This window comes from Pelophylax lessonae (assembly GCF_965119305.1).
Source record: "Pelophylax lessonae genome assembly, chromosome: 1".
NCBI classification, from domain to species: domain Eukaryota; kingdom Metazoa; phylum Chordata; class Amphibia; order Anura; family Ranidae; genus Pelophylax; species Pelophylax lessonae.
Genome location: NC_138768.1, coordinates 269,113,881 through 269,129,667, shown reverse-complemented (window position 1 = coordinate 269,129,667; position 15,787 = coordinate 269,113,881). Strand labels below are relative to the sequence as shown.

Genomic DNA, 15,787 nt, shown 5'->3' with positions numbered 1-15,787 from the left:
AGTTATCTGTTTTATCGTTCAATAGAATATTTAATAAATACATTTCTATTTTAATTAGGCTTTAATTGTTGTGTGTGATTCATTTGTACAAATCCTACCATAGTGTAGTTTCCAAGTTGGTCACAAAATTATTTAATAACATAAGATAAAATCAACAGGTATTTTCTGGACTTGCTAAAAATGTTCTTAGTCTGAAGAATTAAAACAAATGCAGCCACCACATTTAAGGACTAATAAGCTGCAATATAGTACTTTTTTTTTTTTTTTTTGCTTTAGATAGGCTTTAACAGAGAGATAGAGTAATGCACTGAGCTACTGGTTAGTGGAACTAAGGAGCTAAACTTACTTTTCCTTCAACGGTTCCCTTCCCTTCCTGGTGCCAGAATCTTATTTTGGGTGCTGGTCTTCAGCTGTCTTTATTGGCTGGGGCAGGATGACATCACTCCTGCGCATGCATGCGCAGCTCCATTTATTTACAGGCAATGCTGCCAGTAGGCAGGTAGGTGTATTTCATTGCAGAAGAGACATTACATGTCTGTTCAGCTATAAAGAGCCTGCCTGCTTGCAGCTTGTAACAGTGGAGCTTTAGTTGCACTTTAATCTAAAAAGCTCAATATTTATTGCCATAATAAAATATAAAAGAGCAAGTTTGTAAAATGTGACCATTCAATAAAAACACAATGCAGTTAAAGTGGAACTAAACTCTGCAAATACTTTCCACTTATGTGACATCCGCAAAGTCTCACCAGCACCAGCAACTTCTCCCTGAGTCCTTCTAGGTTCCAATGCTTCGTCCATCTTGATTAGCCATGGGATGATATAACTTCCAGGCATGAATTCATTTTTTCCCAACACTCTGGCACCGTGCAATGTAAACTCAATATATATTCTAAATAAGACAGGTAGGCAGGTAAGATTGCTTTATTGCAGAAGAGACATAGCGGGGGAGATTTACTAAAACTGAAGAACTCGGAAACTGGTGCAGCTGTGCATGGTAGCCAATCAGCTTCTAACTTCAGCTTGTTCAATTAAGCTTTGCCAAAAAACCTGGAAACTGATTGGTTTCTATGTAGAGCCATACCAGATTTTGCACTCTCCTGCATTAGTAAAACCTATAGCAACTGTTTTCTGCAATAAAACACCTTTCTGTTTACTTTTTTTTTTTGGACCATATTAGTCCTACTTCAGAAATAACTGAAAATGTGCTCACATGAATTACACTGTTCTTTTAGCATTAGGAAGTTGCCTGTCGGCACCGCATGGTAGTTGAGTAGCATGGTGTCTGTTTTCACATACATGTACACATCATTTTAATTTGAGTATTTTCCAATTTTCCCCTGAGTTCTATAAATAGTCCCTGGATTTGAAAGTTGGTATCTGGATGATAACTCTGGTCAGCAACACCAAAAGATCTCCTATTTTGCTTTTTAAAATCTTAATGCTCTTGTGGCTTTAAAGGGTCACAATTATTTCAAAGCAAGTCCATTCTAATTATAATTTAAAAATTAAAGTGCAGAAACTCTATTTCTCCAGCTCTGCTTCTCTACTGCCTGCAATGTACTATGTACTCTTTACTCATTCATATTGGGGGGGGGGGGGGGGAGGAAGAAGCCAATATCTCTGGGCTCCCTTATTAAAAAGACAGCTTCATAGATTCTGATAAGTCACCACCACCGAGTCAGGGTTGCAGGGAGGTGGCCCTTGTCCTCAACATGGGCCCCCCCTCTCCCAATGTTGAGGACATGTGGCCTTGTATGGTTTAGAAGGGGGTACTGCAGGTTACCTGTCAAAATCCATACCAGAGATGAAGGGTCTAGTATTCATTATGGAAGGGGGACCCCATTTTTTCAAGAGGGTCCACCTAAAATCCTTACCAGATCTTATGGGTCTGATATTAATTTTGGGTGGGACTTTTTTTATGTATAGTAAAAGCGATGTATATAGAAAAGAAAAAGCTGTTAAATTTCTTTAGGGAATAGTGCATTTTTAACCACTTTACCACCGGAGGATTTTGCTGTCTTCCGTCCAGGCAACTTTTTGCGATTCGGCGCTGTGCGACTTCAACTGACAATTGCGCGGTCGTGCGACGCCGTACCCAAACGAAATTTACGTCCTTTTTTTCCCACAAACAGAGCTTTCTTTTGGTGGTATTTGATCACCTGTGCGATTTTTACTTTTTGCGCTATAATCAAAAAAAGAGCGTTTATTTTGAAAAAATAACAATATTTTTAACATTTCTTTATATGAAATTCCCCCCAAAAAAGATGTAAAAACCAATTTTTTAAAAAAATTTTGGCCAATTTGTTTTCTGCTACCTATGTTTGGTAAAAAAAATCACAATAAGCGTATTTTGATTGGTTTGCGCAAAAGTTATTGCGTTTACTAACAAAGGGAAAGATTTCTGTCATTTTTGGTGTTTTTTTTTTTTAACGCGTAATGGCGGCGATCTGCGATTTTTTTTTTTTGTGGGACTGCGACATTGCGGCGGACAGATCGGACCCTTGACTGACATTTTTGACACTTTTGGGGTTACCAGTGACATTACTGCAGTAATCAGTGCTATATATATGCACTGTTACTGTAAAAATGACACTGGCAGGGAAGGGGTTAATTTTATTGGAGAGGGAGGGGTTAATGTATGCCTGGTGCTTACTGACGTGTAGGGGGGGAGGTGACTGAGTGAGTCATGGACAGATCGGATGTCCAGCTATGCTGAACAGTCCGATCTGTCACTCCCTGTCACTATGGAGATCCGCCCGCTGTGTTTACACACAGCGGGCGGATCTCCACACTAGATCCCCGGCGATCGGGGCAGAGCAGCGGCGATCGCCGCTGCTCCTCCCCTGGCCCGACTCCCGCTGTGAATGGAAACAGCGGGAGCGAGCCTCCGGCGGCGCGCAAGCGCCGCCCAGAAGGGGGAGTGTCTGACGACGTTAACACTACGTCGTCAGACGATAACGAACCACTTTGCCGCAGTACTATTACCGTACTCGGTCGGCAAGTGGTTAATGTTGCACTTTCAGCTAAAATAAATTCATTGCATTGTCTTTTTTTTTTTTTTTAAACGTCATCTGTATTGGTACATGTCCCTTGGGGCAGTTCCTATTCACTTCAAGAGGGCTTGGATTCAGCATCCAAAATTTTGATGTTTGGCCAAACCCCCTCAAACTCAACCCAGGTAAGTTCGATTTATCCCTAGTCAAAAGACTCTACATGTAATGGAGAGTTGTGAGACAATGTCAGAGGAAAGCAAAGTGTACAGCAGTGCAGCTCTCACATGGTGGCACAGACTGGGGGAGATTTACTAAAACTAGTGCACACAATCTGGTGCAGCTGTGCAAAGTAACCAATCAGCTGCTAGGAATTCTTTTCAAAGCCTAATTGAAAAAGCTGAAGTTAGAAGCGGATTGGTTACTATGCACTGTTGCATAAGAATCTGTGTACATCAGTTTTAGTAAATCCAGACTGAGGAGGATAGGATCAGCTATGGAAGATCTCACTAGAGGCCTGGATACTAGGGACTGATATGTGTGCTGATATGTGTACAGCTATGGCCAAATGTCTTGAGAATGACACAAATGTTCGTTTTTACAAAGTCTGCTGCTTCAGTTTTTATGATGGCAATTTGCATACACTGCAGAATGCTATGAAGAGTGATCAGATGAATTGCAATTAAATGCAAAGTCCCTCTTTACCATGAAAATGAACTTAATCCCATAAAATATATTTCCACTGCATTTGTGAAGAGATCTTCAGAGCGCCCAAGAAAGTCCAGCAAGTGCCAGGACTGTCTCCTACAGTTTATTCAGCTGTGGAATCAGGGCATCACCAATGCAGAGCTTGCTCAGGAATGGCAGAAGGCAGGTGTGAGTGCTTCCGCATCCAAGGTGAGGTGAAGACTTTTGGAGGATAGCCTGGTGTCAAGAGGGGCAGCAAAGAAGCCACTTCTCTCCAGGAAAAACATCAGGGACAGACTGATATTCTGCAAAAGGTACAGGGATTGGACTGCTGAGGACTGGGGTAAAGTTATTTTCTATGATCTATCCCCTTTCAGATTGTTTGGGGCATTTGAAAAAACCTTGTCTGGAGAAGAAAAGGTGAGCGCTACCATCAGACCTGTGTTATGCCAACAGTAAGCATTCGGAGACCATTTATGTGTGGGGTTGCTTCTCAGCCAAGGGAGTGGGCTCACTCACAATTTTGCCTAAGAACACAGCCATAAATAAAGAATGGTACAAAATCCTCCATCGAGAGCAACTCCCCCCCCACCATCCTAGAACAATTTGGTGTTTAACAATGCCTTTTTCAGCATGATGGGGCACCTTGCCATAAGGTAAAAGTAATAACTAAGTGGCTTGGAAAACAAAACATCAAAATTTTGGGTCCATGGCCAGGAAACTCCCCAGGCCTTAAACCCATTGAAAACTTGAAATCAAGCCTCAAGAGGCAGGTGAACATAAAAACCCCACAAATTCTAAAAAAACACCCATTGATTATGCAAGAATGGGCTGCCATCAGTTAAGGATGTGGCCCAGAAGTTGATTGACAGCAGGCCAGGGCGAATTGCAGAGGACTTGAAAAAGAAGGGTCAACACTGCAAATATTGACTCTTTGCATAAACTTAATGTAATTGTCAATAAAAGCCATTGACACTTATGAAATGCTTGTAATTATACTTCAGTGTACCATAGTAATACTGACAAAAATATCTAAAAACACTGAAGCAGCAGACTTTGTGAAAATGTAATATATACGTTTGGCCATGGCTGTACACTTCCTGTTTGTTATTTAGCATCCAAAGGGTAAACCACGACCACAGGGGCATTTCAGCCTAAGCAGACCATAATCAGCCTCTACAAGGATTATAAAGAAAAGACAAACGTGGATGGATCTGGCTAATCCTGATTCTGGTGAGATGCCAGAAAAGCCATAAGAACCAGAATGGATCGGCATTGCTCTTCTTCCTATTAACAGTATATATATATATATAATAAACAATGAACATGACATTAAAATACCAACATCAAAATGTGTTCAACTATATTAAAATAATAATTCAATAAAGAACTACAGTATAATAAAATTCTATATACGTACAAGGAGATCAAACCATCCACAGTAAATATTCTCAAAATATATAAAGTCAAGGGTGCACCAAATGAGGAAAGATTGCAACATTGTAAACAAATATAATGTAATAAATCTAGGCATGTCCTGAAATAACCCTTCCTGAATGGAAGATCATATATGCCATCTAGTGGCAGAAATAAATATTGCAGTTGAAATGTGCAAGAATATACCGTATGGTATAGTTGTAGGTAAACTGCTTTAAAGTCAGAAGACTAAGATTAACTTGATGTACCTTCCAAAATGTTTTGAAACATTTGATGGGCGTGCCACATCAGAATTGCACTGTTTATGCGGTCTAATCAATCCTACGTTATAGTCAATTCACCTCCTTGGATGATTTTATTGTATATTTTGAATGCCAACCCTTAGCTTGTTATACAGGGCTGTCCATTGTAGATTTACAGGGAGGGGGGTCACTAAAGATGCATTAATCCTTACACTAACCCATGATGAATTTGGCTAGGGAAGGAGAAATTTGTAGAATGTTTATGCAAATGAATAATAACCAATTTGTCATTCACATACACCTTTCTTAGTCACAGCGGCTAAGAGTTAGCCCTTCTGCCTGGCAGCACTAGGGTTGCCATGTTCAAATCTCAACTACATCGCTAACTGCCTGAAGTTTGCATGTTTTTCCTGTGCCTGTGTGGGTTTCCTCCGGGTACTCCAGTTTCCTCCTACACTCCAAAGACACGCTGGTAGGTTATTTTGCTCCTGTCTAAATTGGCCCTAGTATGTGTATGTATGAATGTGAGTTAGGGCTCTTGGATTGTAAGCTCCTTGAGGGCAGGGAATGATGTGAATGTACAATGTATATGTAAAGCGCTGTGTAAATTGACAGTACTATATAAGTAGCTGAAATAAAAAAAAATACGATTCATTTTTTAATCCTATGATGATGGTAATGGGAAACTTTTGAAGAGCAGTTTAATTTGTATGTGGCTTCCCTAATAAAAGACATTAAAAAAAAAAAACATCTAAATAAACACAATAACAAAATAATCTTCCTAATTGTATCTGTCTAAACTGTATAGCTTCCCTAATGACTTTAAATCTGTCGATAGTCCCCAAAATGTCCACCAGCTCTTCAGGTTGGCCGGCTCTTCTGCTGTGAAGCAGCTCTTGGTTTTGTAGGAGAAGTGAAAGGAGTTTCTTTGGAGGCTCGCAATTTCTTGCTGATAGAATTGCGCATTTTGTCCCGCACATGAGGATTAGACAGCTTTTGTAGGCGTTCTGGCAAATAAAAACACACATGGTAATCTTTATCTCTGGAATTACATACATTCATCATCAAAATCCGAGAACTTAGGAGCCACCAAAATACTACTGTATAGCACTAAATAGTATTTTAGGACATAGAGTGACCCAGCATGCCTTCCAATGATTTCAGTGCAGGGTGGAAAAAAAATGTTGTCTTGGTTAGCAAATCAGCTCTCAGCTTTAAAAACAGAAAAAGAAATGTAACAGTTTAAAATGAAATATCTAAACAGCTTTCCTATTACATGCAATGATTGGGTATGAGTAATAATAGTATAAATGATAATATACATTATTAAAAATATATTCTATTATTATCATTACTATTATAATAATGTAGCACCCTCCTAAGTAGGTGCTAGGTAAAATATATTTGTGACCCTGTTCTGCTATCAGGAGGGTCTGATCTGTCAGTTAGCCTTTTGCATGTTTCCATGTGTGTTCTGTTGAGTCTGGGGAGTCTTCCCACTGTATCCAATGAGGGACCTTGTTGGGCAGTGGAGGAAACCTAGCCAATAGCACACCAGGGTTTATGACTGTCCCAGTGAATGGGCATTGCTGCAATGCATCCTGGGTTTGGAAATATATCCTGAGGGGAGCATGTGACAGGGTGTCTTTGGGCAAGAAGCCAGGTCCCAGGAGGAGGGTGACGGCTGTCTCTCCTCCTGTTGCTGAGGAAGGTGGTCCAGGCAGTCGGCCTAGGGACCAGGGGTTGAGCTGTGCTGTAGAGGATCCAGTGTGTGCTGACCAAGTGGAGCTGCTGGGCAGAATTCTTCTGGAAAAACAGTATTGTGAGGGGTCTGCCTAAGAGAGGAGACCACTCCAGAGAGGTCAAGGGGATCAAGGAGCCAGCTAACCCAGTGTGTTGTAGTAGAGGGGGTGCCAAGTTGTGAAGCCCTGAAGATTAGGGGTTAAAGGGGGCACCAGAAAGGGCCCTGAAGTTGCTCAGCAGTGCAGTCTGCTATTAAAGCGGTTGTAAACCCAAAATTAAAAAAAAACAACCTGCAAGACAAAGGCATAATGAGCTAGTATGCATCGCATACTAGCTCATTATGTATTACTTACCTTAGAACGAAGCCCCGACTAGGACCCCCGGACATCGCTGCGGGCGCTGCCATGATCCCTCGCCGTCTCTTCCGGGTTCGGCGGCTCCGGCGCGGTGATTGGCTGGAAGAGACGGCTCCGGCGCGATGATTGGCCGGAGCCGCGATGACGTCACTCCCGCGCATGCGCGCGGGAGTGATTTTCCGGCAAGCTCCCGGCAAATAGATTGAAGGTCCCTCCGGACCTTCAGAGCGCATGCGCCGCTCGCGCGAGCGGCTGCATGAGCTGTAAATATCTCCTAAACCATGCCGGTTTAGGAGATATTATTTGTACCTACAGGTAAGCCTTATTATAGGCTTACCTGTAGGTAAAAGAGTAAAAAAGCGGGATACTACCGCTTTAAAGTCAGCTACCTCAGGAAAGGAGTACCTTAGGAAGCTATTAGGACTCTTTCACAGTCAAAGGTGAAATACAGTAAGCGGCCTAGCCGTGACTAGCTCAAACAGCGTTAATCAGCATTCAACCAGCGTTAATCAGCATTTATCATATCGTCCTGCTTATTGTGCATAGTTTAGTTCTGTTGGAGTATCCCACTCATCCCTTCGCCTATCCAGGTTCCTAATAAAACCTAAAAACCAAAGAAACTGGACTGGTCCTTGTCTGAGGTAAAAACACTTGGAAACATGTCAGAATGTTCTGTTGTTGCTAATGGTAACCCAGAGGAACCCGTCTTCAGCAGCTCCCTTGGGACTAGTGCTACATTAATATAGAGTATTAATATATTATATAGAGTAAGGCCCCATTCACATATCTTTCACTGGGAACTTGGGTTCCTGCTAACAATATTAAATGCACGATTCACGCTTGTGTCCTAGGTGGCGTATGTAGAGCAGCCTATTCACTTGAATGGGCCACCCTATGCATTTCTGTTGCTCCAAAGAAGCTCAGGGATCAAATTTTGGCCCTAAGCCTGGTGTGTTTTTACACGTTTGTTTTGCCATGATTCTTGCACGTTTTTGTCACGCAACAATCACTGCAAAATCATACCGTGTTTGGGGTGTTATGCATTATTAATGGCACCCAAACGTGCCTCGCACATTTTGCCACAATTCCTAATCGCCCAAATGTGAACAGGGCCTAAAAGAGTAAAACATGTCTGTGCAAGATAAAAAAAAAAAAGCACATTACATTTCTGCAATACTTGAACATTTACCCAGTTGTTTAATCACTTTAAACATTGCATTACAGAAAAACAAATAGTGATCCTACCAGAAGTACAATGAGCCCCTGACTTCTTGCTTCTTATTACAGTGCACTGAAATTCCAAGCAATTTTGTCAGGCTTCCTAACTTTCTTCTTCTGCATCATCGAACTCGGCGTATATTCTCACACCTCACTGTCCCTCTTCACATGCACGCATCAGTTTATTTCCAAGAAAATCAATGCCGCTGCCTACACATTGAGGTTGATTTACTAAAGTCAGATAGACTGTGCACTTTGCAAGTGCAGTTGCTTCAGAGCTCAGTAAATGGGGTGAAGCTCCACTTTACAAAGAATATTCAATCCCAAACAAGGAAAATAAAAAAATAGCATTTTTGTTTACACATGGTTGGATGATGAAAGTCTATAGAGCTTCCTCTCATTTACTAAGCTCTGGAGCAACTGCGCTTGCAAGGTGCACAGTCTATTTGCCTTTGGTAAATCAACGTGACTGTGTGAAAGGAAAGGGTGCCTGGGAGATGTAGTTCTGGGGAGCATGTCTATGTCAATATGAACAGACTCAGGAGACCCTGCTCCAATAAATGCCTCTGCAAGAATTCTACAAGCCTGATGATGATCATAGGTGTGCGCAGCCTATTGCATTAGGGTGTGCCCCCTCCCCAAGCTCATTTCTGTGTGTGTATACACAAATGCAAACAAGCATTTTTAAACCTGGACGGTGTCAGTAGAATACTTTGGGGAAATCTGCACTTCACAGGATGTTTAGGGTGTGCACACCCCATGCACACACCTATGATGATGATGATGATGATATAACATAGAAAAAAGATGTTTCTCATTACAGGTAAAAGAAAAACTAATAATTTTGGGACATGCTGTATAGGGAGAAATGGTGGGCTGGGGGTAAATCTGGGTCATGTGTATACACATCCTATAACCTTTATTTAAAAGAGCTACTAATATTCAAAAATTCCTTCAGAAAACCTGAAATATTTCCAGCTCACAAGACAACAATCTAAGGGTCCTTTCACACGGGGCGGACCATTTTTTGATCCGCTCCGGCACTTTTTTTTTTTTACGGACACGGATGACATTTGTGTCATCCGGTCCGTATGTCCGTTTATCATTCCATCCGTTTGCGGATGATAAACGGAGATAATGTATGTCAATGGGATTGCAGATGTCAGTGGATGACACAGCTGACATCAGTTTTTGCGTCCGTTCCGTTTTTTTAAGAAGAAAAATAGGGTTCTCTTCTGTTCCAAAAAATGGAACTGATAGGAAAGGATGCAAATCAGATGTCAGCGGATGGTCATCCGCTGACATCCGCAATCCCATTGACATGCATTGTGTCCGTTTTTCATCCGCAATCGGATGGGATGAAAAACGGACATACGGCCCGCCCGTGTGAAAGGACCCTTAGAGCCAGCAGGCTGAGAGTGATCAGCACTGGGGGTCAGTTACCTCTGCAGCTTAACCCTTTATACACACACAAGCTGCCACTATAGTTTGTATGGGGAAAAACACAGCATTCACAGTGTCTGCTATAACTATTTTGAATTTTAAGAAATGCCTATGATACACACACTGTCACACTCAATTGGGATATAAGATGGGATAAAATACTGTAGCGCTCTCCAAACAGACAAGGATTCTTTAAAATGGAACAAAACTCTCTTATCCAAGAAGCTGCCCTCTTAGTACCAGTTCACATATATTCATTGCAGGAAACCCTGGGAATCCACTGCGGGTTCCCGAATCGCTCTTGACTCGCAGGCAGTTCACATTGCCATATGCAAATCGCTGGGGGTGTCAATACAAAGTTAACGACACCCCCAGATCAGTTCGCATATCGCAGTGCAAACTGTCAATTCGGACAGGAATCAGATTGCATAGGTGTGAACACCCATGTGATCCGATTCTGGTGCGGACCCAAAAAAGGGTCCTGTGCGAGTTTGGTCCAAATGTGATGCAAATTCAATCATACAATCTGTATGGCTGAATTTGCATTGCACAGAAATCGCATGTGATTTGCAGAGCAGTGCGCTGCAAGTCACATGTGATGTCTGTCATTGCATATGTGTGAACCGGCTCTGTTTAATATGCAGTTGCCATGGTGATGCAGATTGTGATCAATTATGACATCAGCCATTTGATGCTTTGACAGCTCAGTTAAGAGCACAAGCAACTGTGACAGGTAACTTTCACGGCAAGACTTGAATGTAACTGCTTTGGGAAACAGGAAAATCAATGGGTTTAGCTCCGTTTTAACTTCTGGTTTAGAGCATTTAGCGATAAAGCTTAAAGTGGTTCTAAAGGCAGAAGGTTTTTAACTTAATGCATTCTCTGCATTAAGGTAAAAAACCTTCTGCATGCAGCTCTTTCCTCCCTAGACCCCCCTTATACTTACCGTATTTATCGGCATATAACACGCACCTAAATTTAGGGGAGAAATTTCAGGAAAAAAGCTGAAATTTAAAATAAACAGCTTTGAACTCAGAACATTTTTTTTAAATCAAATGTAGTCTCACCAGTGCCCACGAATGCAGCCTCATCAGCGCATTGCCCACAAATGCAGCCTCATCAGCGCAGTGCCCACGAATGCAACCTCGCCAGCGCAGTGTCCTTAAATGCAGCCTCGCCAGCGCAGTGTCCCATAATTGCAGCCTCGCCAGTGCCAATGACACTATCCGAATCACTTTTAAAAATGTCAAGGACGCAGCGCCGAGAGGTAGAAGGGGGCGGGCGGCGCCGAGGAGAAGGAAGGACGCGTTGTCATCGGAAGTCCCGGCGCCCATGATAGACGTCGGCATAGGAGCCGGAACTTCCGATGACAGCGCGTCCTTCCTTCTCCTCAGCGCCGCCTGCCCACTTCTACCTCTCGGTGCTGCTTCCTGGACTTTTTTCTTTTATATCGGCGTATAACACGCACTGTTACTTTTTCCTCCATTTTTAGGAGGAAAAATTGCGTGTTATACACCGATAAATACAGTAAGTATGATCTTGATCCAGTGATGTGCACAAGAGCAGAGGCTCTCTCTGCTCTCTCCCTCCTCATTGGCTCAGAGACCGCAGTGGGAGCTATTTGCTTTCAATCACAGCCAGTGAGCCATGTTCTGTGTGTAGCACCCTACAAGGTAGGTGCTAGGTAAAGTATAGTGGGCCTTGGCTGCCTAACAGCAGGGCCAAGATTTCAGCTAGGCTGTCATGTCTCCCAGGTGTGACTGCTAAGAGGGGAGTCACCCCACTAGCTCCATGAGAAGATTCTCATTGGACAGTGGAGGAAACCCAATCAGAGATACATTCAGGCCTGTATCTACCCCAGAAGGCAGATTCTGCCACAGAGGATTCTGGGAGTGGGTATAGGTTTGTAGGGAATGCATGAAGGAGCATCTTTGGCGGGAAGCAGAGTCCCAGGAGGGAGAGTACGGCTGTCTTTCCTCCTGTCAGAAGAATCGGGTGTCTCGGGCAGCTGGCCTGAGAGTGCAGAGAGAGCTGAGCTGAGTAGCAGAAGGGATCCAGTCTGCTGAGGACCAGCGGGTAAAGAGGGGTTCAGTTCCAGGAAAGCCTTCCAAGGTCGTGAGTACTGTGAATTGCCCATGGGGGTCTGCCTAGTGTAGAGGAGACCACTCCGGAGAAGGTTCCAGGGAACCAGGAGTCAGCTAGCAGTAAAGGAGGTGCCTAGTCAGAGGATCCTGAAGTGTAAAGGGGGTGCCTGGTTAGAGGACCCTGCAGTGTAAAGGGGGTGCCAGCGGTTGGGCCCTGAAGAGTTAAGTGCACAGTGTGCAGTGTACAGAGTTGAGAGTTGCAGCAGCACAAGCAGTTACAAGGAGCTACCTCAGTCAGTGAAGGGATGGAGGGAGTTATTTATCAGAATTTTGAGCTACACAGAGTGTCAGGAGTCAAATGTCCTACCGTCCTGGATCTTCTGAGTTCACCAGTGTGTTAAAGTCGAAGATCTAGTACAGTTCAGCAGAACAGTATCTCCAATCGCCAGGGAGCGTTGGCCGGCATCCAGCTGGCGTCAAGACAGCGCTAACTGGCATCTTTTTTGTACAGTGTCCCAATTGAACCTAGTTGAGCCAGAGGAGTATCCCACTCATTCCTTCTCCCATCCCCATTACAAAATAAACAAAACAAAACTAAGATGCCGGAATGGTCATTGCCTCCAATCTCACACTTGGGTTCACAACTAAAATGTGGTGGAAGTGTCTCCGGTAACAATGGCAGACCCACCTTAGGCTCAAGGCCTGGAAATATTGCTACGAGTGTATCAATGGACACAGAGAGCCATCCAAGGGAACAAGCACAGGCAAGTGTCCCCATGGCAAGCAGCATTTGGGGGAGCGCCAGCGGGGGACCCGAGAAGAGGAGGATCGGTGCTGCTCTGTGCAAAACCATTGCACAGACCAGGTAAGTATAACATGTTTGTTTTTTAATTTAAAAGTCGAGCGCTTTAACGATTTTTAGATATTGTTTAAAAGTTAAAAGTTAACTCCTCCTTTAGCAACATGTTACATGTTGCACCCATATTTAGGTTGCAACATGTTGCTAAGCTCATCTTCTGCCCCCAAAGTGCACCCCCCTATTTACTCAGTTAAAAGGAATTGGGATGGAAAACAGAACATCTTGTACCCTAATACTGTAAATTCTTTACATGTCTGTACCCTAATAAATTCTGTGCATGCCGTTTAATGGTTATAGGGTCACCACATTTGATAGGATTAAATCAAACCCCTGTAATTTATATAATGTATGGACAATAGACTCGGCTAAACCCAGCTATGGTTGGGACTGTTGTGACCATGTTTCTCCATTGGATATTTCTTGTTAGGCCCCTTTCACACGGGCTTTCCGATGAGGTCCGCCTGTCAGTTTTTCAGGCGGACCCGATCAGATGCTCCATGCTGCCCTATGGAGCAGGGAATGTCAGCGGTGACATGTCCACTGACACCCTCTGCTATCCAATCAGACAGGCGGTCCGTTTTCATCCGGTCTCCCATAGAGGAGAGCGGAGATCTGACAGGTCTTTCTCTGCAAAGTAAGCAGAGACGGACCTGTCATCTGCCTGCTCAGCGGGGATCGGTGGATTGATCCCCACTGAGCAAATACGGAGTCCACTGGGCGGAAATCTGGTGTGAAAGGACCCAAAAATATAGAAGACGTCATTATTGTTTGTTGATTTAAACTCAAATGACTACAGCTACACATTACTATTTTCACAGGACTATTTATTGTGTATAGTATATGCACTTTTAACACAATAATGTTATTACATATTACATACACTATATTACCAAAAGTATTGGGACACCTGCCTTTATACGCACGTGAATATTAATGGCATTCCAGTCTAAAGGCCCGTACACACGATAAGAAAATCTGTAGGGAAAATTCCTCCAATGAACGATCTGCCGATGTTCGGATTGTTTAGCCCCGTACACACGTAGCGATTGTCGGCCGTAAATATTCGGCCGACGACCGATCGGCCGATTGTAGGCTTGTTAGTATGATGCTTCCGACAGCCGACAGCGCATTTTCGGCCGAACAGAATCTGTTGTGCAGACTTTAAAATTTTTGTTGTCCGTCACCAGAACGGCCGATTGTTCGCCAGTCAGTACAGATTTTGGCCGACAGACAGTAGATTAGCAAGACTGGGCATGCTCAGAAAAGAAAAAAGACAAGGAAAGTTATCACATGACATCACTTCTGCAGTCGGCTTTGTTGGCAGACAAAATTCGTGTGCAGTCTTTTGCAGTTTTCAACAGACACGACAGCCCTGGACAAAAGATGGCCGATCGTTCAGCCGACGATCAGTACGTGTGTACGGGGCTTTAGTATGGTGCTTTCGACAGCCAACTCTGACTTTTCGGCTAACAAAATCCTGATGTGCAGGCTATATAATTTTTGTCGTCCGTAATACAACGTCCGATTTTCGTCTCATTAGTACAGATTTAGATGGAAAAAAATCTTAAGAGTCATACTAGGCATGCTCAGAGACGAAAGAACACATATAAAGCAATCCAACACATGACATCACTTCTGAAGTAGAATTCTGTCGTACGGGAAAATTTGTATGAAAATAACCTCTTCACTTTCCACATCAGACTAGCATGCCACAAAAAGCGGACGACAGATCATTCGATAATCTGATCGTGTGTACGGGGCCTTTAGTCCGTAAGGTTCAATATTGAGTTGCCCCACCCTCTCACCTGCTAACTCTGGATGACGTTTCCACAGGTTCTCCAACATAGATTCATAACGGGCTTGCTCTGCTCCTTCTCCTCCTACAATTCACAGAGTTAATCACAGACAGCAGCAGAATAACTGTGGGGCACAAAAATTTGATCTGTGCATAAAAAGGCACCATAGGGTATCTGCTGCCAATTTACTCTCTGTCATTTCATGCCCATGATACATACAAACACAAATCTGATTAAGCTAGATGTCTTTTCCAGGTCGTGAGCTGTAGGCACACTAATCCAACATTCCACAGAGAAAAGCTGGCCATACACTGTTGGAATTTCAACATAAACAAAAAAAAATTGCGCAGGTTTACAGACTAGATATAAAAGTGCAAGCTGCTGGCAACAACACAACAGGGCTAACCCTGATAAACGTGAAACTGGCACTATTCTGAACAATACAGGTGAATTCCTTGATGAACATCCAGTGACCTTGAGTGTAATTGATGCACATTTTTTTTAATATAAATTTTTAATAATTTCCAATTCTCTGTGTACAAAAAAGTATAAAAATGTTTCACATAATTCAATAACATCTTAATTCCCCCTATATGCCACTACCAGTGTAACCTCCCTACTACCTTTTTTCTTTTTACTACTCTATTCCAATGTTGCGCTCCTTCACCTGCGACTCTCTTTATGTTTACTAGACCCTTCGGTTCCCGGTCTTTAGTCTCCACCCTGATTACTATATAATTGTTGGTCTTTTTAAAGTCTGCCCACTTTCTCCATTTATTGAGAAAACTATCTTCTTGTTCCTCGTCTCTACTTCTCAGATATTCCATATTATATACAGTATATATATATATATATATATATATATATTTAATTCTGCTGCACCAATCTCCTAGGGTGGGGCTCTCTATGTCTAACCATTTTTTTGGTATTGC

General features: G+C 42.9%; 1 protein-coding gene across 1 annotated transcript in view; it reads right to left on the bottom strand.

Moving 5' to 3' along the window:
* Positions 1-6,101: 6,101 nt before the first annotated feature.
* Positions 6,102-15,787, bottom strand: part of LOC309546558 (uncharacterized protein C22orf15) — a 30,933-nt gene continuing 21,247 nt past the window's right edge. Inside the window, exons 4-5 of the mRNA XM_082246308.1 lie at positions 14,865-14,939; positions 6,102-6,363 (exon numbers count right to left, since the gene is read on the bottom strand). Coding sequence (XP_082102434.1) covers positions 6,218-6,363; positions 14,865-14,939 — 221 coding nt within the window. The 3' untranslated portion in view covers positions 6,102-6,217. The remainder of the gene's footprint in view (positions 6,364-14,864; positions 14,940-15,787) is intronic.